The sequence below is a fragment of the Fusarium keratoplasticum genome, chromosome 3, assembly GCF_025433545.1.
Source record: "Fusarium keratoplasticum isolate Fu6.1 chromosome 3, whole genome shotgun sequence".
Classification (NCBI taxonomy): Eukaryota; Fungi; Ascomycota; class Sordariomycetes; order Hypocreales; family Nectriaceae; genus Fusarium; species Fusarium keratoplasticum.
Window position 1 is genome coordinate 4,858,455 of NC_070531.1, and position 12,281 is coordinate 4,870,735.

Here is a 12,281-nt window from a genome sequence, read left to right on the forward strand (position 1 = left end):
CATAATATACCTAAGGAAGCATTGCCTTCTATTGGATTATCATCAACATGACCGAGGAGCCTCAATAGGAAAGACGATTAGGAAAAGACATAACCTCCACTTCAAGACTGAAAAGAAATGCCAAGAAAAGCCAAACAGAATCCTGGAGAACGCCCCTCTTATGCCGCATCTATCAACCTCTTCATCACCAACGAAGCGCGCTGCAAACAGTCTGCCCAGGCAACCACCTCCTTATTTCCAGTGATGACGGAAAAATGCGACCTGAGAAGGAAGAATATTAGCTTCGCCAAAATACATGATTAGAAAGTAGTTTGCTTACCCTGCGTCAGTGACATAATATGTCATCCAAAATCTCTCGGGATTCTGCATGATGAAGCAAGACTCAGGAGAGAGACCATCTGTATTCGAGAACATTTGGTTCGGCTCCACAGTCTGCTCGTAGAACGGGTTTTTGAAGAGATCGGGGAGTTCTTCACCCTCCTCCACACAGAGCTCGAGAGCTCTGAGCGTTCGCTGGTAGCAGCGGCCGGCGAACGCATCCTTAATGGTCTGGTTCCTGTCGTTGGCGGCCTCGAGCATTAGCCCGAACCGTTCGCGCGCCGGTAGACTTTCATCGTCTGCGATGGTGCAGAAGTGTGCTGTAGTGGGCGTGTTGACTTGAACGATGTCTGGTCGACCCTTGTGGTAGTGGGACATAGATATTGCCTCCCAGGATTGGGCGTTGTAGCCGTAGTAGTAGTAGTTGGCGAGAAGGCACATGAGATCGAAGATGCCCTTGATGGGAAGATGATGATCAAGGAGAATGTCTTTTCCGAACTCGGAGAGGACAATGTCCCTGTACCCAAACTTGGCAATCTCATCCTCAAATCGTTGCCGGACGTGGAGGATGCGCTCCTCCAAGTCAGGGGTTGTCTTGAGCGTGAACTCGTTGGGCACCTCGACAACCCCATTCGTGTGTCCGTTGACCTGTCGAGGTGGCTCGTAGGTGTTTATACCTTGGACGATGGCAGTCTGCATCGCAAATAGAGTCATCGCCTATCTCAGGTTAGCTTTCTGGGGTCTGAATGGGGTAGTTCAAAAGGAGAAAAACTGACATCGATACAAGTGTGCTCGACGTATGTGCCAGAAGTTGCGTTCTTGCACACCACAAGGGCGATGGACTTGTCAACCCACCGGTTGAAGCCCTTGAGCATCATCATGTCTCTGATTCGCTCTTCCGCATCTGCAGGTTCTGTGTCGTCGAGACAGACCAGGAAAGCAGAGGCTTCAACCATGTCAATGGTTTCTTTGTTGGCTGGCTCTAGGTCCATCAAAGCTTGTCGGTTCTGTTGTGCGGCAATCAGTTAGCAAAGGTGCACTAGTCAAAATCATAGATAACCGGCCCAGTCCAACTCACCTCGGCCCAGGACGTGCGATCGTCAGCGCTGAGAATACTCGTCCAGTTCTCGTCAGTGTCTGGTCGGTCCAAAATGGCACTGAAAATCTTGATGAGTGCCTCGGCAGACACATTCTTCTCTCCATCCTTGAGCATGACTTTGAAGATGTGGCCGCGGTGAAGCACTGCCATGTAGTCATTGCCAGGGAACTTTGCCATGCGATCGAGAGGCACACCAGGAAGGCGAGCAGTGTTGAAGATGTACTGCCAAAGATCGGTACAGTTGGCTGTAAACATGTAGGCCATTGGCTCCCATCGATCTGCCTCGAGATCTTGCTTGCATTGGAAGGCAATGCTGGCGATCAAAGCCGCCCGTTCCGCTTGAGTGTGGCCCATTTCTCCGAGAGGGTGGAACGCCATGAAGTTGTTGAATGGCGCAAGCGGCATGCGTCTCTGCAGGTACATGCTCTGCAGGAAGTACTTCTCCTGCCAATTCTCAATCTCTGGGTCATGGGCCTCCTCGTAGAGGCGATGGTACAGCTTTCGGCCTGTACTTCCGGGCTTCCTGAACTCTGCCACATCCCTCTCCAGACTCTCAAATTCCTCAGGTGAGAAGAACATTCTGGATCTGTCAAGGTATTCGTCGAACATGACATCGAAGTCGAAGAGAGGCATCTTGTTGAGGGTCTTGGACGCTCGACAGCAGTGGAAGTTGTGATTTGCAGCAGCAGACGCACTCTCAATCGCGGGCTCCAAGACCTTCTGGGCAGCAACGGGATCTTCCTTCTCAACGAGAGGCGCCTCGGCGTTCTGGGAAACAAGCTTGGACCTGAGGATTATGGTCTTGGCAAGGCTGGCGATGTTGGGGGCATCCAGAACTTCGGATGTTTGCAGTGTCGCCTCGAAAGTCCGCACGAGGTAGTTCTTCAACTCAATAGCGACAAGAGAATCGAGACCAAAGCTCTCCATCGAAATATCTGGGCTGATGTCCTCGACAGGGCAAGCGGTGAACATGGCGAATCGCTGGCAGATGCCGCCAACGACGACGCTCTGGACCTCCTCAGGCGTAGTCGCTTGTTGGATCAACTTGCCAATGTCAGTCGCGGCCTCCTTCTTCGCTTCTCCCTCTTGCTCTAGTCGAGGAACCTGACTGAATATGGGGTTCGCAAGAGCAGCCTCGTCGTGGACTGCCTCCATCGACTTTCGGTCGAACCCAAGGATCAACTGATGCAGGTCATCTTGGGTTGCCTCCGGGCTCATTGCGTATCTCATGACTGCGAACACTTCGTCGAAAGACATGAGAACCGAACCCCGCCGCATGGCCTCTTGTTGTACAGCGGGGAGAGACGTGATGGCAAGCGAGCCGTCGACAGCACCCAGGTTAAGGGCTATGTATCTGCACTGTGACGACTTCTTGCTCTGAGCGAAGGCATCCTGATAGGCGTTGCCAACTGCATAGTTGGACTGCCCAGACTTTCCGAGAATCGCTGTGATGGAGGAAAGCATGATAAAGAAGTCAGAAGCCCCAAAGGCGTCATCGAGGTTGCGAGTTCCCTGCACCTTGGGTTTGATGGCAGTGATGTAGTCATCGTGAGACATGATCTCGAAGGGGTGGTCCTAGATATGAATTAGCTATGAGCAGGAGAGTAGAGATTATCGGGAAGCTTACTCTCAATGCCATTGCTGCGTGGACGACTCCTCTCACTGGGGGAAGGCTGGCGGAACACTCGGCAGCGGCCAAGCGGACAGACTCTTCATCAGTGATATCGCAGCCAATGACGTGAAGCTCTGATCCCAAGGCGCGTAGTTCTTCCTGGAAAGCCAGTTGGTCTTCCTCCTGGAGCTTACGCCGAGAGAGCGTCACCACATGTCCCGCGCCATGAGAAGCCAGGAACTTGGCAATTCTTCGGCCAAGGTCTCCTAGACCACCAGAGACGACATAAGTGCCATTCGGATCCAGGTGAAGGGGTTTAGGACGCGCCAAGGTCAACTTGACCTGTGTCTGATCATCAGAGATGAGAACAACCTTGCCAGTATGCTTCCTAGACTGGATCAGACGGAAAGCGTCCTCGATGTCTGTCATGGGCATGGTTGTTATGGGAGCAACAGGCCTCAAAGTTCCGTCCTCAAACATGGACAAGACTTTTTCGAGAGTCTCTCTCATCTTGGTTGGCTTGAGGCGAGCAAGAACTGTCAGGTCCACCGCGGCAAAAGTAACGCTACTGTCGAAGGGAACCATGCTGATCTCATTCTTCCGATAGATATCAGACTTTCCAATCTCGACAAAGGTTCCCAAGGGTGCGAGAACGGCGAACGAGTCATGAAGTGATTCGCCCGACAAAGAGTTCAAGACGCAGTCAACGCCCTTGTTCTGGGTAAGTCTCAGGATGCCCTGCTTGAACGTCCGGAGTCGAGATGAGAAGATGTGACTGGGTGGGAGGTTGAACGTGTCGATAAGCAATTGCCGCTTTGCACTGCTACCAACAGTGCAGAAAATCTCGGCTCCAATGTTCTGGGCGAGCTGGATGGCTGCTTGACCAACACCACCAGAAGCGGCATGAATCAAGATGGTCTGTCCACGCTCAAGACGAGCAACTTCGACGAGACAGTGGTAGGCGGTGCAGAAGATGACAGGGATGGAAGCACCAACTGAGTAGGACATTGTCTCTGGAAGGTGACTGCTGAAGTTGCCATTGATCCGTGGGTGACTTGAGAAGGGCTCGGCGAAGATACCGCAAACTCGATCTCCGACCTTGAACTTGTTCTCGACTTCAGAGCCTACCTTTCGAACAATGCCGGTACACTCGCCCGCCATAGTGACGCCAGGCACCATCTGACCCATGGCGATGAAGACATCCTTGAAGTTGACGCCATAGGCTCTGGCCTCAAGCTCCAGCTCGAACGGTCCAAGAGGCTTCAAAGGGGTTTCATCATCCACGAACCGAAGGCTGCTCAGGAGACCAGGCGTCTCAACCTCCAACTTGAGTGGTCGCTCCGCTTGTTGGAAAGGTCCCGTCGCCATGCTTTGCGCATAGATGGCCCTCTTGACCCAGTCATCGAACTTAGCATCAGCGTGGACTCTGGGAATGAGAAGCTGGCCGTCGCTGAAAGCGTACTCATCCTCATCAGATCGTGCCGAGCCAATCGGAGTAGCAAAAGACCTTGTAACAATATGCTGGAGCTGAGAAACCAGCGTATCTGGGCTGGACATGATGTCGGCCTGTACATCAAGCGTGACAAATCGCATTCCTGCGTTCTCTCGTCGAACAACTCTAGAGAGACCGGTGATCATGCCCTTGGCCGGATTGTGCACATCAGCACCGCTTCCTTGACAGCTAACCCACAGCACGTTCTTTGCTTTGGTGACGAGTGCCACAACTTGAGAAAACTCGTCTGCGGTTGGTGAGGCCAGGATGGCATCCGCTGCGTCATCAAGGGCGATGTAAATGCACTCAGCGCTCACTGGTTCAGATGACAAGTTGCCGAGAGAGCAAGGGAATCCCATGTTTGTCAACTTGACTACTAGTAAGACAGCGAGAGAGGTGAACTCGTCATGCGACTGAGACTGGCAGATAACATGGACAGAAGGGAAATCTTGCCGCAAAGCAGACTGTTCATCGATAGCTGTGGCGACAATCAGATGAGATTGTGCGATAGAGCTATCAGGTGAGACTCCCTGGAAGCCGTGCTTTTCCAGACGAGCAGCCCACTCGCCCTCTGACGAGGGAGCAGAAACGCCAAGAACCAGTCGTCCGCGAGAGTTCAAGAGCTTTCGCGAGTTGGCCAGACTCTCATCAATGGAGATTGTTCCGTGAAACCTGCCTGAAACGATGATGAGGTCGTACTCTCCTTGTTGAAAGCCTTGCTGAGTAGGATCCTTGGAGATATCCAAAGTCTTGACATCAACACGATCGCTCCAACTCTGGAACGATGTTTTGACCTGCTCCAAAGCCTCGCTGTGGGCATCGGTGTAGCAGTATCGGTCTAGCAAAAGACCTTCAGGACGGTCAAGTGCTTGGATCAACGGCAGTGCCAGGCTGCCCTCAGTTCCGGCTCCCACTTCCAAGATCTTCATATGCGGCTGCTTGAAGGCCAGGAGCTGAACATAGTCGGCCAACTGGGAATCGGCCAACTTCTGAGGCGGAAGAAGATCGACATCCGGTTTCCACTCGATGGCATAGCTCATCTTGCGATTGAACGGGAGGGTAGTCTCGTCAACTGGAGCTTCACCAATGCCTCGAAGAGAGCCCCCACCGATGTTGATGACGGGCACCAGGGGCTCGCCCTCAGCTGTCTCTTCAAACACCATAATCTGGATGCGAGCAAACCGGAAGCCCGTCTCGATGATCGTGGTGGAAGCAACCCATTTGGTGCCGGGGTTACTGCTGAGTCGGCAGTCGATGGTCATTTCATCGATGGTAGTAGGCATGACGGGCCCATTACCGATGCTTCTCCTGTAGAGGGGAATTCCCAACTGGAAGACAGAGTCTAGTGGGGCTGGATGAATCACATGAGGCTGCTGATGCTTCCGAGGCATCACACTCGCCACATCAGGGATGCTGATCTCAGCGATTCCACCGCGAGGGCCGATCTTTGCAGACTGGATGCCTTGGAAGGTAGGGCCATAAACGTTTCCATTCTCGGTGAAGTTCTTGTAAAGGTCCTCCCCGCTGAACGTCGTGTCACATGCATCAATGATGTCTTGGAGATGCTTGAGGCGACTCGAGACCGTCATGCTCTCCTCACGGGGGCCCTCAACCTCGTCCTCCTTGGAGACCCACTCAAGCATAATGGATCCGGAACAATGTTCATGCCAGACGTCCTCTGGAGACAGAGCCATGATGCGGAACGTCTCCCATGTACGATCAGTCAGGTGTTTGGCTGGCCTTAGCGTGAGGAGAACTTCGACATCAGATGTCAGGCCATCTGAGCGTCGCTCCGGGATCATGATCGACTTGGAAAACGAGACATTCTTCAGATGCACCTGGGAGATGACACCCTGTACCTTCCTATCGACACTAATCTGACGCGCTGCTTCGATAGCCATAGAGAGGTACGCTGCAGCAGGGTAGATAGCAAAGCCATCAACAACGTGATCTTTCAGCCAAGGAAGGCTGTCGACGCCAAGGAAGTTGCGCCAAGTAGGCTCCTGGGTGGTAGTTCCAGGGACCCGGAGACCAAGAAGATCATGAGGTGGGTGCGCGCGGAAGCGATGCTGCTTGCTGAGGTTTGACTCGTAGATGTAGTTCGTGGAGTGGTCCCAGGAGTAGGGTGCAAGATCGTCGATCAAGCCGGGAGCTTTGGATCCATCCTGTGCAAGTGTTGCTTCCAAAGAGACTGGATATCCAGACTCGAACAGTTTGCCTGCCGTTTCCAGAAGGCTGATGACAGCATCGCGGCCTCGCACCAAGGTGGGAAGGTAGTTGGACTTGAAGCTAGGCAGGTTGAGGCCCTTGATGGTTTGTCTGACAGGACCAGCCAAGGCGCCGTGTGGGCCAACCTCAGTAAAAAGGGTGAATGGTGATGGCTCAACTCCAATAGTCTCTGTGCGACAGAGGAGGTCTAGAGCGTTGCCGAAACGGACTGGGGATACGAGGTTGTCAACCCAGTACTGGGCACCAAAGTCATCTGTCTTTTGGGAAATAAGCACAGAAGAGTAGAACTTGACGTCAGGGTTTGGAGTGCGAGCCTTGATGTGCGAGATGGACTCAAGATACTCAGCCGCGACCTTCTTCATGTGATGAGAGTGGTAAGCCGTGTCCACTTTGAGCTTGCGGTTAAAGATGGACTCTTCATCAAGAATCTGCTTCAGCTCGTCGATAGCGGTCTCATCACCCGAAATTGTGGTGCTGACGGGAGAGTTGACACATGCAACACAGATCAGTCCCGTCCGGGTCTGGTCGATGTACTTCTGCACATCGTGTTCACCCAAGCCGACAGCCATCATGGCACCCTTACTTGAGATGACACGAGCACAGGCCTTGGACATGAAGCCACGCCTGTACGAGATCTCCAGCGCTGTCTCATGGTCCAGAGCCCCAGCAGCGTATCCAGCAGCAATCTCGCCGCTGCTGTGGCCAAGAACAGCATTGGGGAAGACGCCGAAGCTCTTGAGAAGGTCCACCAATGCAATTTGTATCGCCGTGGTAGATGGCTGGGAGATCTCGGCCTGGCCAACTCGCGAGCTTTTCTCGTCCCTGGACAGTTCGTCGGTCAGACTCCATTCTGCTCCGAGCTGTTTCAAGATCTCGTCGGATCGCAGCATTGACGCTCTGAAGACCGGCTGGTGCATGGTGAGCTCGCGGCCCATAGCATGCCACTGTGCTCCCTGGCCAGTAAAGAGGAACACAGAGCGGAACGTGGCCATGGCCTTGGTGATGCGGGGCTTCTGGCCAAGCAGATCGATGAGTTCTTCGTGACTGGAAGCTGCCACACTGAAGCGGAACTGCATCTCTGATCGTCGAGCGGAGAGTGTATAGGCAAGGTCGGGGAAGTAGGAAGCATCCTCATGGGCAGAGGCCCATTTTTGTAGGTTAGACACCATGGCCTGCAAAGATGCTTCGGATCGAGCTGACAAGACAAAGAGCTGAGAGCCGTGTGCAGCAGTCTGTTTCCCGTTGACTCCATTGGTTTCGTTTGTTACAGAACCGTCAGAGGTCTGGACTTGCGCAGACTGGGTGTCTTTGGCATGTCCATTGGTACCATTTGGCTCCTTCACGTGCTCATTGGTGCCATTGGTGCCATTGGCTTCCTTTGCATGGCCGTTGACACCGTTTGTTCCATTGGAATGGCCGTTGGTGCCGTTCGTTTGTTCCGAGTGTCCATTGGTACCATTCGAAGCCTTCAAGACTGGTATGTCTTCCGCCTTCTCATAGGTAGATGGGGCCTCCAAGATGACATGAGCGTTGGTTCCACCGTAACCGAAGGAATTAACAGACACCCGCCGAGGACCAGTCGACGAAGGAAGAGGCACCATCTCAGTTGCAATCTGGCGATAATAATTAGTGGCAGTTCAATAAAAGTACTTCGTTCTCGCATGATCCATACCTTGATCTTACGTTCCTCAAGGTGGAGGGTTGGCTTCGGCTCAATAAAGTCAACGTTGGGTGGGATTGCTCCGTGCTTCAAGATGAGAACTGCCTTGAGCAAGCCTGCGACACCGCTTGAAGCTTCAAGATGGCCGATGTTTGACTTGATAGAGCCAACGTAAAGGCCATCTTCACGTTCGCCATTGGGGCAGAAAACTTCCGCGATGGATGAGATCTCTGCGCTGTCGCCTGTCAAGTTGTTAGTGGCTGACTCTCCTCGTTCACGAGGGTGACATCATACCTGCTTTGGTTCCGGTTCCATGTGCCTCAACATATGCAGTATCTGCTGGGTCAAGGCCGGCATTCTTGTACACCTGACGCATAAGATTCGCTTGGGAGATGGGGTTGGGGAGTGTGAGCCCTGCTGTCTTGCCGTCTTGGTTCAGGCCAGAGTTCCTGATGATGGCGTGTACCTTGTCCCCATCTCTGACAGCATCGTCAAGGCGCTTGAGGATGAAACTGACGACACCCTCGCCTCTCGCGTATCCGGCACCGCGGCTATCAAAGACGTAACATTTGCCATCTGGGTTGGTCATACTGAGTCGAAGTCATTAGCCCATATGCATAAAGATAACGGAAGCAAGTCGACATACCCGACACTACTCATGGGGATGATCTGATCAGGGGTGAGGACCAATTGTGTACCAGCCACAATAGCCATCTTAGACTCCCTCGCTCGAAGCCCATGACATGCTTGGTGTAGAGCCACCATACTTCCTGAACACCCAGTGTCCACTGTGCTGGATGGACCCTTGAGATCAAAGACATAGGATATCCTGTTGGACAGGATGGCAATTCCGGTGCCGATCATGTGGGCCTTTGGGGTTCTTGCTGTGTCCTTGTAACCCATACGCTCAAAGCTGTGGGTAACCATGTTAGCCTGACCATTACTGAGTGAGAGGGAAAACTGGTTGGTAGCATCGCGGCAAATTGCACTTACTCGGTAGCATAAGCTCCGACATGAACAGAGGTGTCGGAGCCCTTGATTCCCGCAAGTGTCTGGCCGGCATTCTCAAGTGCCTCGTATGTCGTCTCCATCAAGATGCGTTGTTGGGGGTCGAGGCAATGAGCTTCATGTGGATGGATATTGAAGAAGCGTGCATCAAATGCAGTAATGTCCTGATTTAGGAAGTAGAGTCCCTTGAAGTTGACGGCTTCTTTGGCCTCTGGGTCAGGGTGATAGAAGGAATCTTTGTTCCATCTGTCTTCGGGAATCTCACGCCAGCCTGTCCGCCCCTCGGACAGCATGTCCCAGAGTTTGTCCGGGTTGTCCGAACCACCGGGTAGACGGCATGCCATGCCAATGATGGCAATTGGGCTGGGGCTCAACTCGGACATGTTTGCAACCAACAACTGCCCAAAAGAGATCTGGAGAAAGGGGATCTAACAAATAAAGACGGCAAAGGGCAAGAATTGGACGCTCCTTGGTTCGTTTGAGCTACAGATAATTCTACGGTGGAAATTGTGCACGGGGAGACTGCTATTAATACAAGGCCCTGACTACTTATCTCTAGATTCAGCCATCAGCAGCATGCATCCGTCGTGAACTCACTGTCTGCGATGAACTCGAACCAGACTCCGCAGACTGAGAGAACTGTAAGCGCGCCATTTCGAACAAGGACCAAACCCTCCTCGCCGATAGCTAAGCCCTCTTGCGTAAAGACAAGCCTCGATGACCACACGTCAGCCTTCGGAATCGAGAGTTGACGGGACACGGGCGAAGGAGCCGTGACCCTAGACCTCAACCATGCCTCGCGAGGCAGATGTGAAGATAAGGGGTAAGATTGATTGTGAGGCCAGTCGTGATCTCTCGCGGCCCGGACCGCAAAACATCTCCACGTTAGGATCTGGTTGATAAGCAGTAGTCAGACATCACTTGCATGTCGTGAAGGAACTTGTGAATCCTGTGAGGTGATAGGTAGCACTGGCGCCATAGATTGATCCCGAGCCTTCCGAACCATGTCATAAACCGTAGGACTTTGTAAATGCCCTCAATGACAACAACTATGGTTCCAATAATACGTAAGATGTGTTGCATCTGCATAATATCGACAAAATGAGCCGCGTGCGTCTATCTTGGTTAGACTTGGACACGGAAGCGCTTCTGCCGGGCGGCACAGGGTAGTACTGCAGCCAAGAAGCGGCAAGCCCTACAAGCTTCACGGGACGACGATCCGTGGCTAATCTTAGCTCAAGGGTCTTGATCCCTGCTCTTGGCTGACCCCCATGGGGAAACGATGCAATCTCTGGGCAGAGTGGGGGATGCTCACGGAGTAATTTAGCCAAATATCCCTGGGGCCACCAATAGCGACGGTTAAAACACACACTCTTCGAATTTCTCTCTTGTCTCAAATGCTTGTCGGGCCGGCAGAAATCCTCTCGGATTGAACGGCCGGAACATAGGGGAGCCAAGCCGAAGGAGGAGCTGGGCCGCTCACTCTGACTCGGCTGCGACCAACAATGCTTAACGGAGCAACCAACAAACAAACTATTCAACTCCTTTAGCAAATTTTCCAGCTCCCAACGTTGTTTCTCTCTTCAAACATTTTGTCTCTGGCTTGTGAATGGCTTTAAATACGAGCAATCAGGAGATCATTCATTTCCATACCAACTAACTCCTCCACGCCGACCAGAACCGCGCATCTTCAGAGACTCCGGCCAAAATGTCGGCCCCCGAAGGCTACATCGAAGGGTTTGTCTGCACCCTGGACACCTGCTCCGTCAAAGATTGGGGCTATGTCCGGTACCGGCCGACCGTGGCCGGAAATGCCGTCTTCCTGGCTGTCATGGCCATCCTCGCCATCGCTCAGGTGTACCTGGGCATTCGGCACAAGACGAGGATCTTCATGATCACCATGTGCCTCGGCTTGGTGACTGAGACGGTCGGTTACATCTCCCGGGTGCTCTTGAATGGGAATCCCTTTAGCAGAGATTACTTCTTGTGGTACCTCATCACTCTGACTATCGGTCCTGTCTTTATCGCCGCTGCCATCTACCTGACTCTTGGACGCCTCGTTGTCATCCACGGGGAGGCCATCAGTCGGATTAAGCCTCGAACCTACACGACCTTCTTCTTGGGATGCGACATCGTCAGTCTTGTTGTCCAGGCCGTCGGCGGAGGCATTGCTGCTTCTACGCCTGTAACGAACCAACACATGGTACGATGCACAGGGATGGGTGTTATCGCTATGGAAAGGGCATACTGACAATCTGATACTGCTAGATCGACGTGGGAACAAACATCCTCGTTGCTGGCCTCTCCATCCAAGTTGCTTGCCTGTTTGCATTCTCTGCCTGCAGTCTCGAGTTCTTCTGGCGCGTCAGAAAGCACCCAGAGCTTCACAACCCCGAGTTTACCGACCTTGTGCACAGCAAGAGATTTAAGCTGTTCCTCTTTGGTATTTATCCTCGATCAAACCTGGCCTTTTCTCCCAGAAAGCTAATGACCAGTACAGCGCTCTTCGGTGCGACCGCATGCTTGTTCATCCGAACCGTCTTCCGATCCGTTGAGTTGAGCGAAGGCTTCGCGGGGAAGCTGGCAAACCAAGAGATCGAGTTCATGATCCTCGATGGGGTTATGGTTATACTTGCATCCATCTTCTTGACCATCTGGCACCCCGGATATGGGTTTGGCAAGCGGTGGAACGAGGCAGGATTCCGGTTCCGTACCTCCAAGGCCAGGATCGATCAGGAGGAAACTCCGCAGACGGTTTCTTCTGGTGGCAGCGAGAAGTATTGAATGTAGGAACTCGGATAACTATCAATTTCCTGTGGGATGGGAAGAAAGGAAAAGGTGGTGGGTTAGTTCGATTGACAGA

General features: G+C 52.8%; 1 protein-coding gene and 1 pseudogene across 2 annotated transcripts, besides 1 other annotated feature; one reads left to right on the plus strand and one right to left on the minus strand.

Annotated features, from left to right (window-relative positions):
* Positions 1-158: 158 nt before the first annotated feature.
* On the minus strand, positions 159-9,801 carry NCS57_00480500 (Carrier domain-containing protein; the record flags this gene model as incomplete). Its single annotated transcript, XM_053054756.1, has 9 exons — positions 159-261; positions 320-1,035; positions 1,095-1,325; positions 1,397-2,992; positions 3,045-8,363; positions 8,423-8,652; positions 8,705-9,000; positions 9,057-9,323; positions 9,404-9,801. 9 exons carry the CDS (start codon positions 9,799-9,801, stop codon positions 159-161), a joined length of 9,156 nt encoding a protein of 3,051 aa, XP_052916916.1.
* Positions 9,802-11,114: 1,313 nt separating this feature from the next.
* NCS57_00480600 lies at positions 11,115-12,202 on the plus strand (annotated as a pseudogene). The gene is made up of 3 exons: positions 11,115-11,621; positions 11,687-11,861; positions 11,919-12,202.
* Positions 11,115-12,202: a sequence feature.
* Positions 12,203-12,281: the final 79 nt, after the last annotated feature.